This window comes from Dicentrarchus labrax, unplaced genomic scaffold (genome assembly GCF_905237075.1).
Source record: "Dicentrarchus labrax unplaced genomic scaffold, dlabrax2021, whole genome shotgun sequence".
Taxonomy (NCBI): Eukaryota; Metazoa; Chordata; class Actinopteri; family Moronidae; genus Dicentrarchus; species Dicentrarchus labrax.
Genome location: NW_026136720.1, coordinates 19,301,076 through 19,318,104, shown reverse-complemented (window position 1 = coordinate 19,318,104; position 17,029 = coordinate 19,301,076). Strand labels below are relative to the sequence as shown.

Sequence of the window (17,029 nt, the reverse complement as noted above, 5' to 3'; positions counted from 1 at the left end):
TTCTATTTTTCTGTTTGAAGTTATCCATTGGAGTATTACAACAGCTGACAGGGATTTAACCCTCTCTGGGTAGACCCCCAAACATAAGCAACAGCCCTCTGCAGGATACATGAAATATATATTTGTCCATGTGCAGCACATACAACATGTAAATCATGAGACATTTCCACATTGTGTCACATCCATCAGCTTGTGGCAAAGAGAATATAGGCTACTCAAAGGAAACCAACCTACTTACACACAGGCTGCAGCAGTGGGGGATTGTGGGACTCAAAATAATCAGGAAGTGAAACAAAAGTCCAGTTAAAGATAAATTACCTTCTATAAACTGCAATGAATGGGTGAGAACGTGCTCATATCTGTGTTATATGTGTGTGTGCTTTAATGTGGAAGGGGGCACACTTGTCAGGGCATGGGTCAACCTTACCGATGACAGCACCCCAGCCTGCACCTCGGCCAGGAAGTGCTCGTCACACCGGGATTACGCACCTTTGACCTCCAGCACTGTCAACCGTAATCTGCTCACTGAGATGCCAGTGAGACCAAATCCACCAGCAGCAACCGGTTTGTCACATGACTAGCGTGCAGCGCTGCCTGCCTGCCTGTGTGTGTGTGTGTGTGTGTGTGTGTGTGTGTGTGTGTGTGTGTGGTTTTTATTTCCGCGTTCACCGAGGGGGAGAGCTGAGCTGAATGAGTCTTCACGGCCGCGGTGTGTCTGTCTTTCACGCCGCGAAACTGCGTCTCCGTGCAGGGATCTGTCGGGCGGGGGGGGAAACTCTCACGTAATCGCATCGCCTGGACCCACGCTGCTGCATGACCACCATGCTCACGCGGGTGAAATCGGCGGTGGCCAATTTTATGGGAGGTATGATGGCTGGTGGCTCCAACGGGGACCATCCCGGCGGCTCCGATATGCCGCTGAAATACCCGTACAGCAGACCGGAGTTCCTGGGGCTGTCGCCGGACGAGATAGAGTGCTCGGCGGATCACATTGCGAGACCGATCCTCATCCTGAAGGAGACCAAGCGGCTGCCGTGGTCCACCGGCTACGCAGAGTGAGTAACCTGTATGCGTCCATCTTTTCTTGCACACAGCATCCTTTGGGAAAGTGAGCGCGTCCTTCCTGGACCATCACTCACCGAGGCGTAAACATGACCAGCCGCTTATGTTGTTGTTGTTGTTGTTGTTGTTATTATTATTATTATTATTATTGTTATGGCAGGTTTCATGTGGATATTAAATTCAATATAGCCGTAGATCAGATGGCCCTTTCCCCCCATTTCCTTCAGTGATAGCATTAGTATCACAGTTTTCAATGGGGGAGGCCAAGACCATAGGACATAAACATACTTCTGCTAAACAGATAAGGACGCTGTAATCTAGCCTTTATAGTTATATAAGAATCATTTTATGACTGTGATGGTAGTAGATGGGGGGGGGAGGAAATACCATAAAGTAGGCAACAATAAGGTCACTGTGTGAGCTTATTGGTGCAGACTCACTGTAAGATAGGAGCTCATACTGTAGTGCCTTTTTTCTATTATGAGATCAAACTGCACCCGTAAAACTAGGTTATATTTCAGATAGCAACAACATATTGTATTGGCTCTTTAAATATGAGGCAAAGAAGGAAAGCATTCACAAATAGCCACCTGTTTCATTGCTGTGTGCATAGTCTGAATGATTCCTTTCTCCTTTGCTTTTTTTTGGTTCATGTCAGTAAAAGCTGGTAAAACCTGACCGAGTCCTTTCAGATGTTTTTTTCCGTTGAACACACAATAAGTTTGAGATTAGCAGGTTTGGAGTATTTGCTCATTCAGTGTTTGCACTAAAAGTCATCCTCCTTCTTCTTGACAATTGAGACCAGTATTGCAATCAGGCCTAAGATCATCTGTTGTATTATTGATATCACATCTTATGTTTGGGGCGTACAGGATCCATTTGGCTTCCTGCATCCTCTGGCCAAGGTTGTAATAAATCAGCTGTGTGTGTATTTTAAAAGGCCAGATCATAAACAGCGTTTAGTGCAGCAGCTTGACTCATGAAAAGCTAAGTTGTTACTTTGCTTCTACAGACTGTGCTGTTGGTGTGGGAGTACAGCTGCAAAAACAAATGGCAAAACATGAGAAAATGCAGACTTGGTGAAATATTTTGGCTAATGGCAACAAAGAGGACGTGGAAGAAAGGAGTTTCTTAATTTGCATGCTGGAAAAATGCAGTAACCACCTTCAGGGTAATATGATACCTGCAATACACATAACAGTCACTAGGGCTGTGCTAAAAAATCGATAAGGCAATATATCGTGATATTTATTTACATGATATACCACATCGATTTCCAGCTCCAAAAATCGATATTTTAAAGGGGGGGGGAAATCATGTTTTAAACAGGTTGTGATGTGAACTACAACCTCCGCTCCTGTAGATGTCGCAGTACGACTCTGGTTGCCTCGAATTGGCGGGCGCAGTTTCTGGCAGAGTGAGAAATGGAAGCAGCATGTCTACTGACGGTATTAGAGCAGCGCCTTCGAAATACAATGGTGTTACCGCAGCAACCAAAACCTGTCGACGCGAGGCAAACTACGCTTGTGTTGAGTGACAATAAGGAGTACTTGTGCATATGCACTTTATTTTTATGTGTACATTTCAGCTCAGTCCTCTACTATCCCCACACTATCCTCAGTGAGTTCACTGTGCACTTCATTTTCTTGTTTTCAATATCAGTGCGTCCAGTTAAAGTGCAAGAGTGCACATCATTTTCATTTTGATGTAATGGCAGCTAGATCTGTGTGTTTGGTAATTTGCCAAATATAAATAAATTGAAAAAGGACATTTTGAATTACATTGTTTTGACTCAATTTGTCAGCTGAATTATCAATATAATATATTTGTTTTTACATTCTCAGTTAACTATGTGGAATATCGCAATATATCGCAATATACATTGTATCGCAATGTATCGTGATATAATCGTATCGTGACCCATGTATCGTGATGCATATTGTATCGTGAAGTCCTTGACAATACCCACCCCTAACAGTCACATAGTTTACCTTTAACAGGAAGCAACTCAGAAATTGGGACAAAATATTGTTCTAATCATTGTCTAACAGCACAGAGTCACAATCACTTTCTCATGTATTCGTTTAGTCCCACATAAAGTATCTGGGAAGTCTGGTGGTTAGTGAGGCTGTCTCATAACTGTAGAGGTCACAGTTTAGTCCTCCAGGCAATCCTAACTACTCAGCGTGTGACACAGCAGTTTAGTGCCCCAAATTCATAAAAAAATTTTTGTCTTCACATTAAGTCCTATTACCTCAGTGCTGTTGCTAGGCTGTTAGGATAGAGTGCTTATTTCCTCGAGCTTAATTTTTTAATCGATGATGTTAGGCATTCAGTAGAACACTGTGTGCATAAACTCCTCTCGTCTCTTTGCATCTAATGTTTCTACTTTAGCCGTTCTGCTGGGAACCCTATGTAGATGTGCAAATGCTTGTCAAGAGAGAGATTAGTGCTGCATTTGTTGGCTCATTTTCCTATTCAGATCGATCCTTTGAAACATAAAATGTAAAAAGAAATAGTGAAACAATTACCAGCACACTTTCCCAGAGCTCAAAGTGATGTCGTTAGATTGCTTTCTTTGTCTGACCAACAGTCCAAAACCAAAATACATTCAATTTACTATTAGATAAATCACAGAAAAGCTGCAAATACTCACATTTCAAAGCTGTAACTTGAGAAAATGGAATCAATTTTTGCTGGATTCAAACCATACATGCTGTTGTTGATTCATTTTCTGTTGATCGAGTAGATGATTGATTTACTTTTTCTGTACTGAAATATATCTGTACAGTTTAGTTTCTGCTTCACACAGAATGAAAAAGTATTTTGAAATAGTTGTATCCCCATACATGCCCCCCTCTACGCTTCCACATGCTGATCTGCCATGAAGGATTTTTAATCTCAACACGTAAAAAAAGGACTATAAATCTCTTCTGTGAAACCATCACCCACTCATATATTATGTTATAAAGTGGGTTGCATAATTTTAGTTGAAATTAAAATCCTAAATTTTTATTTGCTAATTGTGCCTTTCGTTATTTATGGTAATTATTGCTAGTTTATGGTTGAAACAACACAGTTAATTCACTGATGTTTCTGTGTCCTATTGAAAACCAGCATACTTAAACAGGATGTATAATTCTACAGGATCACTTATATATGTGTGTTTGTGTGCCAGCTTGGCGTAGCATCAGCCAAGACTGAGCCATACTGGGGATTTGTCAACAGCTGGCTGACCAGCAGGCTTTATTGTAGTGAAATCTCACTATCAGTGGCGAAAACCCGAGTCCATATGCGATGATGTGGTCCATACAGATCCACTTGGGAGGGTTAACAGGGTCAGATGGATAAAGCAAATACCTGGTATAAATACTTTTAGTGCATGTTAAGATTTGGTGGTTACAGCTGCCCTGTTAGGATTATGAGGGGCTCTAATTGCTGACGCTATTATAAAGTTATAGCTTTTTCATATTTTCTACATACATAATAAAAGACAGTATTCATGACTGGCTAACAGCAATACAAGTGAGATACTTGGATGTTCGTCTTTGTATTGCAGTAACAGTTAAATTAAATGGACTGCACTTATAATGCACATATAGCTCCCTTTAGTGCTTTAAACTACATGTCACATTCACACATATTTGTACACTGATGGCAGAAGCTGCCATTGGAAGTGCCAGCTGCTCACAGAAACCACACACACACCAATGGCACAGGATTGGGAGCAATTTTGGATTCAGTATTTTACCCAAGGACACTTCTACATCCAGAGGGAGGAGTCGGGGATCGAACCGCTAACCTTCTGATTAGTGGCCGATCTGAGTTATTTGCGATCAGTCACTTTTTATACTTTCCAGCCTTGCTAGTGAGATGGCTTTAGGGATGGCAATGTTGGATGGGAATTAAATATCTGATTACTGTTGGTTATGTTACCATTAAGCCTGCATAGAAATCCTCGGCCACTAGAGGATGAGGCCTAATGACTTCTACAATCCTCTGACTTTCCTTCTAGTGCCAGAGAAGTTAAATCTAATTCAACTCAAATTTAGCTGATATAGTGTCATTGTATTTTAATCTTCTCGCTCTGATCGACCGTCTCGATGTTGTGAACACTCGCAAATTTGTTAACATGGGAAACTTTCTGTACCATTCCATCCCGTTTGACATTAACTCGACGTAAGCACAGCTGATTTCCTACATACATATTAAATGTAACACGCAGTATTTATGAGTGACAGGAATACAAAACAGATGACATACGTTGATTTGCTTCTTTTTCTTCGAGTTACTGACTTTGTTGCACTTCTTATTTCAACATTCTGACAATTTTTACTGATTTTAATTACGTGAAAGCACTCCATAATATCAGTATGTCAGTATTTTTAGATGATTAGCAATGGAATGTAAAATCATAGTAAAGGATTATCCCTATGTGCTGTGTTTTTCCCCTTCATGCCCCTGCCTGTCTATGAGTAGGCCTCTCTCAGCTTGCTGGGGTTATCTTGGGTTATTGTGTTGCTCCCTGTGGAGACAGGAAGAGCAGTTCTGTTTTATGAGGAGGTTTCTGATTCACTGTCTATGAGTGGGTGATCTGACTGTCAGGTCCAGTGAGCACAATCATTTGAATGGATCAGTGAGTATTGTTCACTCGAACTTGTGTCACCCTCTTTTCCCCAGCACACTTAAAGGCCTCACATTTGCAGACAGGCTACATTTACTGCTGCTTTCCCCCGCACCACCACTGACCACTAATTATTCTCCTTTTTGTACTCCGTTCACCAGCAGGGTGCAGTTCACAGTGCTACCATGTCGCATGTTGCTTGGTGTTTCCAAAAGGAGAGGAAAAGAGGGAAACTGCTACTGATGTCAGCTTCAGATTCCCAGTTCTCTCTTGGAAGTCTTTTCAGTTTTGGATGGGTTGACTGTGCTGTGACCTTTTGTAGAAAAAAAAAACAACTCCTTGTGTATGTCACTATCACAGCTAACATAATATTTGTGTTGCAGTCAGTAATTTGCAAAAAAGAAAATGTAAAACATGCATGCAAAGCATGTTTGTGAAGTTTCAGAACTGTGTTTTGTTGTTTTGTAAGCAATAGTGATGTTGTGACAGTTAGATTTGGTTAGCTCAGAGATATGGAATATTAAATCATCCATCTTTGCTTACTACATCTTCAACTTTGTTACCTTCAGGTGTGTAAAAACTACAGGTCATGAACTTCTTTTGAAAATACCAAAATGTAAATTTATCGGTTATCTTATCGGTATCGGCCATGAGAGGTAGGTAATTATTGGTTAACTTATTGCATGGAAAGTCCACATTGTGTCTCCCTAAAAGAAGTGGTGGAAAGACAATTATTTTCTAAAGTAGCTGGAAGGAGAGAATCTGTGAGAGCCACTTAAAGATCCAATTTTGATAATAGTGTAGCAAGATCCCAAATGGGCTTCACCTTTGCTCCCCCTCTACTCCAGTTGTGACAAAGCTTTTACCACTCCATTAGTTCACTCTCACCTCTACTGACCCAGTACCAATAACACATAACCCTGCAACTTCAGACGCAGTCCGATCAATACTTAATCAATATGCGTGTCTGTAAGCTAAACACTCGCACCACCAGTGTGCTCTGTATGTTTTGCCTGCAGGTTACCAGACAATGCAAGTGTGAAAGGGCATGTCTGTGTTATGGCTTAGATGCTGTCTAAGCTGCTGTAGGCATTCTCATCAATGGTATATATAAGTTATGGGAACAGAGATGAGAAAGTGGCAGCTCCGTGTGAAGTGGGGGTTAAATGCATATTTGTATGTTGTCATTCTATTTTTATTGTAGGTTTACCCATAATAGAGTCTTTTCTTCAGTCTTTTCTGCTATGTTTTGATATTTTTCCATTTTAAAGGAGCTAAATTACAGTAAGTCACAAGAGGATATGAAGCACATGAGCAGCACTTTTTACATAAGCTTTCCAGTGCTCAATCACATGATACAGCACATGTTCTTGTGTTGTCTCTGCTACATCAAGCCGGCACATCGCTCTGAGGCAGAAACAACGTAACACTGTTTCAGTTCAGTGCCAGCTTTCCTCTCGTGTACTTTAACTATGAGTTACCATTGAACAGACGTGGTTAATCTCATCATAGGATCATCTTCAGCATTCTCTCAAATGATCTGTTTGTGGGAACTGAGATGTTGCAGCAGGAAGCACATTAGCATAAAAAACAAGCATAAGACATACAGATAAAAATAGAAAACAAAGAAGTGTATCAGAGAAGGATTATCTAAACAAAGATGAAATATGCAATAAGAAGTTATTAAAGAAAATCAAATGATGGATGTAAATATACAATATATAAAAGCAGCTGCAGTAAAGGAATATAATGTTCTGTTCTCATTCTCTTGTCAACAGGAATCTCATGCTGCATATACAGAAAGATTAAAGATACAGTATGTAGATAGGTTTATAATAAACCTAAATGTGTTCATCTGGAAATGTGATTATTTTTTATGGAACTTTAAACAGGATTTGATAAAATACAAAAGATACATTGAATTAAGTGCTGGATGAATGTAGGATATCTGTTACAGTATAGGCAGTACATAATTCAATAGTATTCAGTATTTATGGAAAAAAAACTAAAGAATTGTTCAGTCTATAAATGTTACAAATGGTGTTCCCAGAGCCCAACGTGACTAGAAATGTAATGATATATGGCATGACAGTGAAATTACGTTACAAATATGCGGAAACTCAAATTGGTGAGATGAACTGAATCGTGATATTCTTTTTAAACAGGGAGTTATCGACTATATTGACTTTGCTTGTTGAATCTCCTATGTCACTCGTGTCAGCAGCTGTATCAAGGCCAAAATACACAGGGGCCACAGGTGAAGGCTTGAGGATGCACCATCCTCTTTAAAATCGGAGGTGTGGCAGCTTTTTGGTTTCCACGAAATGAAAATGATATCATGAACCCAGTATCGTCAGTTGTATCGAATTGTGAGTTGAGTGTCTACTTACATCCCTAAATGTAACGTCTTAAAAGTTTTTGTTTTGTTTGACTAAGATTTAAAACTGGCAAATAAAACAGCAAATCCTTTAAAAAAACAACCTGCAAATATTTGCTTTATATATGACTTAAACAATTGTTGATCAACTAATCAATACATTTGTTGAACTATTATGGCATTGTTGTATTTTCTATATAGCTGAGTGGAAAAGTATTCCCATGGTCCATTATGCAAATATATAATATCATAATGTCCCTAAAATAAACCTGGTAGAGTCTGACAATGCCTTTGGAGTGAATCTTCAATTCCCAAAAAGAAGGCACACGGTGGATTACAGCTCTGACGGGGTAATTAAGGTCATGCCATTGTCTCAAATGTGAAAAAATGAAATGAGATAAGCGAATATGACAGCCCTGCTCTCTGACACAGCTCGTGCCTCGGGGCGTGGATGGCTTTTCCTCTCATGTCAGAGATGAAAGGCTCGAAAGCTCAACTGTTGTTGATCTTGTGATGTTCCAGGGTCAAATGAACGTCACTCCCTGCAGTGCTTTGGTCTCACGTGATGGTGCATCAAGTTTGTGGCCTCTTTTCATCATATGAAGTTAGGGAAAGCAGTTAATGGGACTGGCTGTTGGTTTTGCATATTTTAACCTATTAACTACACATAATATACACTCTATACTGATATTACTGTTGGCCAATTTGCAGACCATCATTTCACACTGGTGGGAAAACTCTAAATATAAGCCTCTAGATTTGTGAACTGGCATGAGCTGAAACCAAGTGCTGCCTGGAAGGCAGAATCTAAAAATATCCGCTATGTTAAAAAAAGTCTTCAGTAAAAAACTTGAAAACTTGGTTTTAAATCTCACTAACGCGACAATCATTGTTAAAGTAAACAAAACTGAATTTGTTATAAATGATTGAGAATTGGTGATAACTGTTTAAAAACTCAACTGCTTCATAAGGACTGTGTGTGTGTGGTTTGATAAGACTTAACAGCTTGAGTATGAAAGTTTATTCCTGACCGTAGAAATAGTAGTTTGTGGAGTTTCTCTTTTCTGGACCTCTCAACCACATCTCATTGTCTTTTTCTGTGGGTGGAGTTTGCACAGTTGTCATGGAGAATTCATGGAGGGTCCTACAACTGTTGATGAAGACTGTGGGATACGTTTGAAAGCTAAAAGTGGGCTTAAAGAACTAATATGTGTACATCATGGAAGCTGAAAAAGTTATATACTATTACCATAACAATATTAGGGAAACTACTACAGCTTGCGTCACACAAATACAGACACAGAATAGAATAGAATGGAGCTTTATTGTCACATGCAGTCTGCATCTAACTCATCCTAAAAAGTTGTCCACCTTGTGATTTACATTTTACTGTGAATTCTGAGAAAAGAAAAAAAAAAAAAAACTTGCTAACTTGAATCTTGAAGCCATATTCAGACTGTTTTCACAGCAGAGATTTTAACTTTCAGGAAAAGCTCAGGTGGAACTACTAACATTAACAATGGCCCCTTACTTGCAAGTATAGCAGTCAATAATGTTATTAGTAACACCTGTGTTTGACAGGAGGTCAGAATGTCTCCTGTAAAAAAAGGCCTGTTGAACTTCAGATTCACTACAGATATTCCCCCTTGGTTATGTGTGCCAATGCTGCCTCAGCTGCAGATAGGACTAGAATATCAACAATAAACTATAAAATCAGTGCAGCAACAAGTGACCAACATGCACAAGTTCAGTAAATTGAATTTATGTTACCTTCGCTGTCAATGATGAGGTTTGTAAAGTGCTGATCAAGGGCTGCAATTAATGAACATTATTTTGTATTATTATTTATTACATTTTCAATTAATGTGTTAGTGTTAATTGTTTTTTAAATTAATCATTTAGTCTGCAAAACAGCAAAGATAAAATGGAACCAGCAAATATTTGACATTTTTTGTTGAAAAATGACTTAAATTATAAATTGGGTATTATATATGTGTTGGCGATAATTTTGTTTTGACTAATTAATTAATTGCTTTCAGCACTAGTCTGATGCAAAACTGAGCATCTTGCCATGCAGCATGCTTACGTAGGTGGGTGTGGATTCACAATAATAGCTGGGTAGCTGTGTAGGCAGATTGAGTGTTTCCTTTAGCCCTGTCTTATTGACACACTACAGGGAGTGTGCTATTCTTAGGTTTTAGGATAGGGAAGTGGTGAACAGCCCATTGTGTAAGACTCCAATTAAAATCAATCTTACTCAGTGAAGGTCTGCCCAGTCAATATCCTGTCAGTTTTACAACCGACAGTGTTTTCTTAGCTGGAGATGGGGGATCTCTGCTCTGCATGTTCATCCCCATGACCAATTAGGATTATTTTCATAAGATCCTCCATTGGAAAGAAATCATGACAGCCCCTCATATCAACATGTGGCCTTATAATTTCTCATTTATTTGACATGAGACATGAATAACCGTACCAGTCTCTACATCTTTAAGCATAATAATAATATGACATCAAACAGTCACCTGTTGACAGCAGGGACAGCAGAAAAGTAAAAAGTCACACATTACCACAAAAATATATATTTGTAGATATACTTAGCATTCTGTTCTCGTGTGCCGCTTGCTTATCTAACCTCTTGAGCTTTGAGATTTGCACAGTTTTAATAGGGCCACTGCAGACTTAACATCTCCTACGGTGTGGCTAAATTGAGAATGCCTGGAGTATTGTAAAGCAGCGTGTACTTGTCCATGACTACAGCAGCTCGCAGCAGTGCACCATCTGCCAGGTGTTGTATAATGCAGTATTTATGTGTTTTTCTGTCCTCTGCCCTACATGCATGGGTCTCAAATTGAAATGTGTATTTAAAGAATGTGTATATGCTAACTTTTTTCCCCCCCATTGTCTCACTTTGTTTATCAAAACTAAACTGCTGTCATAAGGGGGAAACTTTCACACTCCTTAAATTTAGTTAGGAAGGGTATTATAGTCCCTAAGAACGTCTGATGGATTAAAGGCCACAGCTTCAGTTGAAATGTTTAGGAAGTCATTGAACCACTTAAATTGTGTAAGATCTCAGCAGTAATAAATGCAGAATTTCTGTGTAGCTTTAATCCAAGACGCAGCTGTTACTGAACTGTGCTGTTTCTGATAGAAGGGAGGGCTTGAAATGATGTGAGTGGAGATGACAACTGATGCCTTGGAAATAGTTCATCCCTCAGATCCATCAGGCTTTGTTAGGATATTGAATTAGCATTGTATTATTATGATTATGATAAAAAATGTCACTTTTTTATCTCCTCTCTGTCAAGGGTGATCAATGCAGGAAAGAGCACGTTAAATGAGGACCAGGCCTGCTGTGAGGTGCTGGTGGTCAAACGAAGACCTGCAGGAAGCTCCACGCCCAACCGAACCCCCCTGACACGCAGAAGATCTTCCCTGCCCAATGGAGAGGGTATGGGCCCCCGGGAGTGCCTGGTCAGTCAAACTAATGAGTCTGGTTTCTTAAGGAAGTATCCACCTTTTCCACTGTATACAACTTCAATGACATTCTGGAAGTGATGAGCTAATACTTGAGAACAAAATACATACGTAGTGTCTTCTTTTGCCTCCCTTGTCCATTTGTTATCCTTAGAAATAATCACATACTGACAGAAAGAATAAAGGCATCCTGATTTCTGGGTATTTGAAATAAAAAAAATTCTTCTAAAAAGATTAATCCCGCAAGTTATGTTATTTTTTAATGTCTCACATTTTTAGAGCAAAAATGGAATTAAGAACAAATAAGAGCTGACTTTTATACTTCAGCTCAAGAATTTAAAATCGAATGCTCTTGCTAACGTTTTGATAAAATGGTTATACTCGTCACAGACTGGAAGCTTCTGCATTTACTAGCATTTACTCACTGATGAAATCCAGGTAATGATCAGGGTGGATGTAGCCCTCGAAAGTCCCTGGGGCCTTCTGTTGGGACCCACTGTCCCCTCATCCCGTCCCATCAGCGGTTTATTGGGGCATACAGCGCAGCGTCCTTTACACACCACATTGGCCTCAAACAGCTCCTGACAGCCACTAATGTGGGCAGGGTTACGAGCGCATTCGCTCACAGAAACACACGAATAGGCTTTAAAATTAACCTCGTGTCCTTCCGCATGTGGAGTTGTGAAACGTAAACTCACCGCCGTTGTGGGGCAGTGTAATACATTCACGCTGTATGCTGACACAGTTAAGTCAGTTACTAACAATGGTGACTCTGTCCCCTTTTTTCTGCAAGGCTGAAAAAAAACTATTAACCCATGCCGATGTCTATCTGCAGTGTTTCACTTTGTCTGTCTGATTTGCCATGCACACTTGTCATTTCTGTATTCCCTCATAGTTCTTTCATCTCTACCCATTCATAAAAAGGCCATTTGTGATTTTAATTTCCAAAGGCAATATGTGTCTATATGAAGTAATACTGCTACTAAAATTTCCTCTCAGCCCACCAGTCCTTTACTCAGGCCCACCCAGAGCCTACAGCAAACTCATGCAAGTACCCCATGACTCACTACTGCAGTGATACTAGACCAATAAGAGTAGTGTAGAGCCTTTCTAGTGCTCTTTGCTTGCTTCATAGGCTCATGTTTTAGAATCTGCCTGCACTATATTTGAAAATCAGAGCTTTAGTGTGTGTGTAAAAATATGTGCTATCAATGATCTACGCTCAGTGACCAGAAAAATGCAGCATAAACCCTGCCCTCTCTTTTTCACTTTAAATATGGTTCACGCTATGATGAGATGTGTGGAACTGCAACTCCATGTCTGAACTTTTACTATATGTGACTTAAAATACTAAGAATGGAGTTCATTTTTATCTAACACACTTTGAATAAGCATGACCATTGGTTCGTGGTTCCATCATAGAGCTGATGCACTTTTTGAAGGCGGCAGACTCAAAGGTGTGCAATGAATGAAGCGGATCATAAGACACTTTGTCTAATCTTTTAATCTTTTATGTGAGAGGTGGCACTTTGTAGATGAACACAGAAGGAGTGCAAACACACATCATGCTGGGTCTATTAAAACCTGCAGATTGAAGCATTGATCTCAGAGCATACATTAATGATAAAAGTGTTTCCACTGAACATCCTACAGAATGAGATGATTTTAAATGCAGTGTTGGGAGAATGGGCCTTTCACCCATTCACTTTGGGGACCGTGAGAAGCACTGATGTCTGCGTGAGTTGGCTTTAACACCTAGACCGTACAGCTTCCTGTTTGAGTCTCTGTTAGAGCTGTACTCAGCTGTAATGTTGGTCTAACATGGTATTGAACAGGGACTCATATTCTTCTGGTCACTGAGACAGAGGTACATCAGTGGTTCCCAACCTTGACCCTTTACACATCTAATCATAACCCCCCACCACCGGTTGTCGGTTGCAGTTCCATCAGTTCATTTTAGATTTCAGAGGCCTCAAGAAGTAAAACAATCCAGTATTTCACAATCAAAAAGCAAGTATTAGAGAAAAGTCACAAGAAAACATAACCTTATTTCTTCCTGAGATTTACAGTATCTTGACATTGGTGGGTCCCTCCAGGTTGGGAACCACAGCAATATCACATATGACTGCAAGGAGAAAGGAAGCTTTGAATTACCCCACATTCACACTTTTATAACTTTTGATAATGAGGTGTTACTTTTTAATGATTCTGATAATAATATATACTGTATCTTGTAATTGACAATACTCATAAACCCTAATATGGGATGCAGCTGTTGTCCAATCATCCAGAGAGATGAGATTAGAAAAAACTGATTGGCTGTTATCAACTTCTGATTGATTAGAGAAACTGTTAAAGACAAGAAATCATATTAGTATTCTCAGCTGACAAACGTCACACACTGGATGAGTTAGCATAAATAGATTTCCCTAGTTCTTAGTTGGACGATCAGTGTGAATGCTAGGTCTGACAAACTCCTCTGCTTACATGATACAACCTGCTGAGGCAAATATTGACACAATTGATGAATGTCTCTGTGTCTGATGTATGTTTGGCTGTATCCAGGATGGCTCTGAAGACCTAACCTTGCACTACTGGGCGCTGTTCGATGGTCACGCTGGCTCTGGGGTGGCTGTAGCGGCTTCCCGCCTTCTACATCACCACATCGCCCTGCACCTTCAGGAGGTGACGGAGATCCTCTGCACTCCAAACCTGTTGCCCCCGACGTGCCTGGGAGAGGAGCCTATCAATCACCACCTCACCCCGACATCCCAACGCGCCCTCACCAGGGCCGCCTCGCTCCGTGGTGCTGCAGGGGCCCCGGGCTCACCCAGCACCCCACCCACACGCTTCTTTACTGAGAAGAAGGTTTCACACGAGAGCTTGGTGATCGGCGCCATCGAGAATGCTTTCAAAGACATGGTAAGAGGCATGTGCTTGATGTGAAGTAGAAATCTGAAAGTCGTTGACAGAATGTGCTGACCTTTTTGAAAATAAGGATCAACTCTTTATTAAGATAATCTAATGATCTAATACATTATTTTGTAGACTATTGGCCTTTTTGTGGTACTGTATAAATCTTCCCTCAATGCTTCAGATAGTGATTCCCTATAATTCCCAGAGCAACACTGGATATCGCTCTGTCAAATCGCCCAGATTTGCTGCTTCCCTCCCTGGTTTTATGTGTACTTGGAGAAAAAGGCTGGTCATGCCCTTTTCTCAAAACAAAAAAAAGCTTTTCCAGCTGCATTGCTTGGAAGGAAGTTGCTGAAAAAAGAAAGACACAAAACTATTTTAGCTGCAATAAGTAAGTATTTTCTGTAAGCACTGCTAAATGCAAGCCTCCAAACCAAATACTTGTTGAGCTAAGGTTTATTCTTTGCACGCATTTGCCATTTACGTTACAGAGGTTGGTGAAACTGCACAATGAGAGACTGCCACAACAAATCGTATGCAGAATTTCATGGAAACTACTATTCATTTACACTGCAGGTTGCCACATTTATCAGTATCAGTGCACACATGGAGGAATCGGTTTGGTTACTTAACATCCATTAAACTCTGATTACTTACTAAGTAAACTGATATTGATTCATTGTAATTAGACAGTCAAGTTAAATGCACATAGGCCTCACAGTTAGTTTACAAAGATAAGCATGCACATATGGATCATTTCCCTGTTGAAGTTGACCTGTGGATACAAGGAATACCTTATAGGATAAACACCCTTGTTTTATTTCATAACTCATTTCTTAAACCCAGTAAAATTACACTACAAACAAGATCTTTTTCATAAAGTGCTGTGGATGTGGTCAGCTTGAATTATGTCAGCTACAATTTATTCAAATTGTGCGATGGAAAAAGAAAAAACACACATAGAAACACCTCAAACCACAATGATCCACTTCTCTGCTAGTCATTAGTATGTTCAAACAGTTAGTATTTCACCAAAACATGATGATTGTCTGACTGTTTATACAGCTAGCAAGCCGTTTTGTTATTTGATCATTAAAAATTAGATTTGAGGTATTTTAGGTATTTACTGTACTGCTGTAAGTTGATATGAACTTGTCTAGAGTGTCATTATGTTTCAGCAGCCCAGAGAGATGAGCAGGTGTCTTACCAACTGGGCAATGGTGATAAGGTGAATAAGGTTGCAGTGCGATCAGTAAATTGTACAGAAATCCCACAGAACAACACAAAAGACATACAAATATATGCTAAAAAACCAAGTACATTTTCCATATTCATAACATGCATTCCGTTAAACTGGAGGCATATGGTGTCAGTCAGTCAGTCAGTCATCTAGCTTACAGCCTCAGAGTTGATGGACCCACACAAACACACTAGCCATCTGGCCGTGCTGTAAGTGGATGCTGGAGACTTAACTCATGCAAAGGCCTAGAGCTCAAGACCAGGGCCAATCAAAACAGTGCTGGCCTGCCTGACAAGGGAAAGGGGAAGAGGTCACTGGCCTCAGTTTCAACATCAGGGTTTCGATCAACAGTCTCTGTTATGTTTGTCTTCTGCTGGATTGCGAAAAAGAGTAACAATTGTACCATGTACAGTTACATTGAGAGGTTAAAGTCACTCTTTCACTCTGTTGAACTCAAACTTGTTTTGATGGTAGTAATTCATAGTTTGCCATTTAGACAGTAAAAGGCCTGCTGGCAAATTTTACAGGCAAAGGACTTAAAAGGTACAGTGTGAAGGATTTAGTGGAATCTAGTGGTGAAGTTGCAGATTGCAACCAGTTTACCTTACCCTCCCCCCTTCCAAGCATGTAGGGGAAACTACAGAGGCCACGAAACTTGAGCACAGAAGCTGAGAACATTTATACAGACCCTTGAGGGATAAAAGAAAAAAGAAATATAAATAAATAAATAATTATATCTGTTTCCATTGCTATTTTGGTGATTGACAGCAGCCCAAATATCATCCATGCTGTGCTGTAGCTGTAAACCTGATTATAAGAGACACTGTCCAATGAATTATCTTCCAGTATTGCTCAAAACAGTTCTGCACAGCACAAACTCTTTGCAAAATGCTAACATCATCCCTGGTGAGCTCACTCAGGGTAGTTAAGTTTGCTCTTGATGGAGGGCAGTGCAGACCAACCTCACAATTTCTCAGTGCATCCTGGTGTTTCCAGCTCTTAACCACTAGATGGCAGTGTGCAGTAAACTATGTTTACCATACTGTATGGCCATATAAAGAGAAACTGTTGGAGAACTCATAGCTTGGTGTGCATGCTGGTGTAATTAATGCTTGTATAAGGATCTGTTGATCAGTGATGGGGATCTGTAGTTTCAATTACTTATGATAATAATAGAACATATAGTTAGTGTCACAATAAAATTGGTTAAAAGCATGGCAGTAATCTGCAGAAATCCAGTTTTGAGCAGGATTAAGATCATAGGACATTAAAATTATGATCCAGTTTTACACTGTGAAGTCAGTACAAGGCTTTACTATTATTACTTAGT

The 17,029-nt window shown here is 40.0% G+C and overlaps 1 protein-coding gene across 2 annotated transcripts in view; it reads left to right on the top strand.

Annotated features, from left to right (window-relative positions):
* Positions 1 to 434: 434 nt before the first annotated feature.
* ppm1h (protein phosphatase, Mg2+/Mn2+ dependent, 1H) overlaps positions 435 to 17,029 on the top strand; it is a 33,475-nt gene continuing 16,880 nt past the window's right edge. The window contains exons 1-4 of one of the 2 annotated variants that reach the window (XM_051381463.1): positions 435 to 1,055; positions 11,375 to 11,540; positions 12,543 to 12,590; positions 14,109 to 14,465. In XM_051381463.1, the coding sequence (XP_051237423.1) occupies positions 814 to 1,055; positions 11,375 to 11,540; positions 12,543 to 12,590; positions 14,109 to 14,465 (813 nt within the window). In that variant the 5' untranslated portion in view covers positions 435 to 813. The remainder of the gene's footprint in view (positions 1,056 to 11,374; positions 11,541 to 12,542; positions 12,591 to 14,108; positions 14,466 to 17,029) is intronic. The other variant, XM_051381464.1, reaches the window with a different exon arrangement.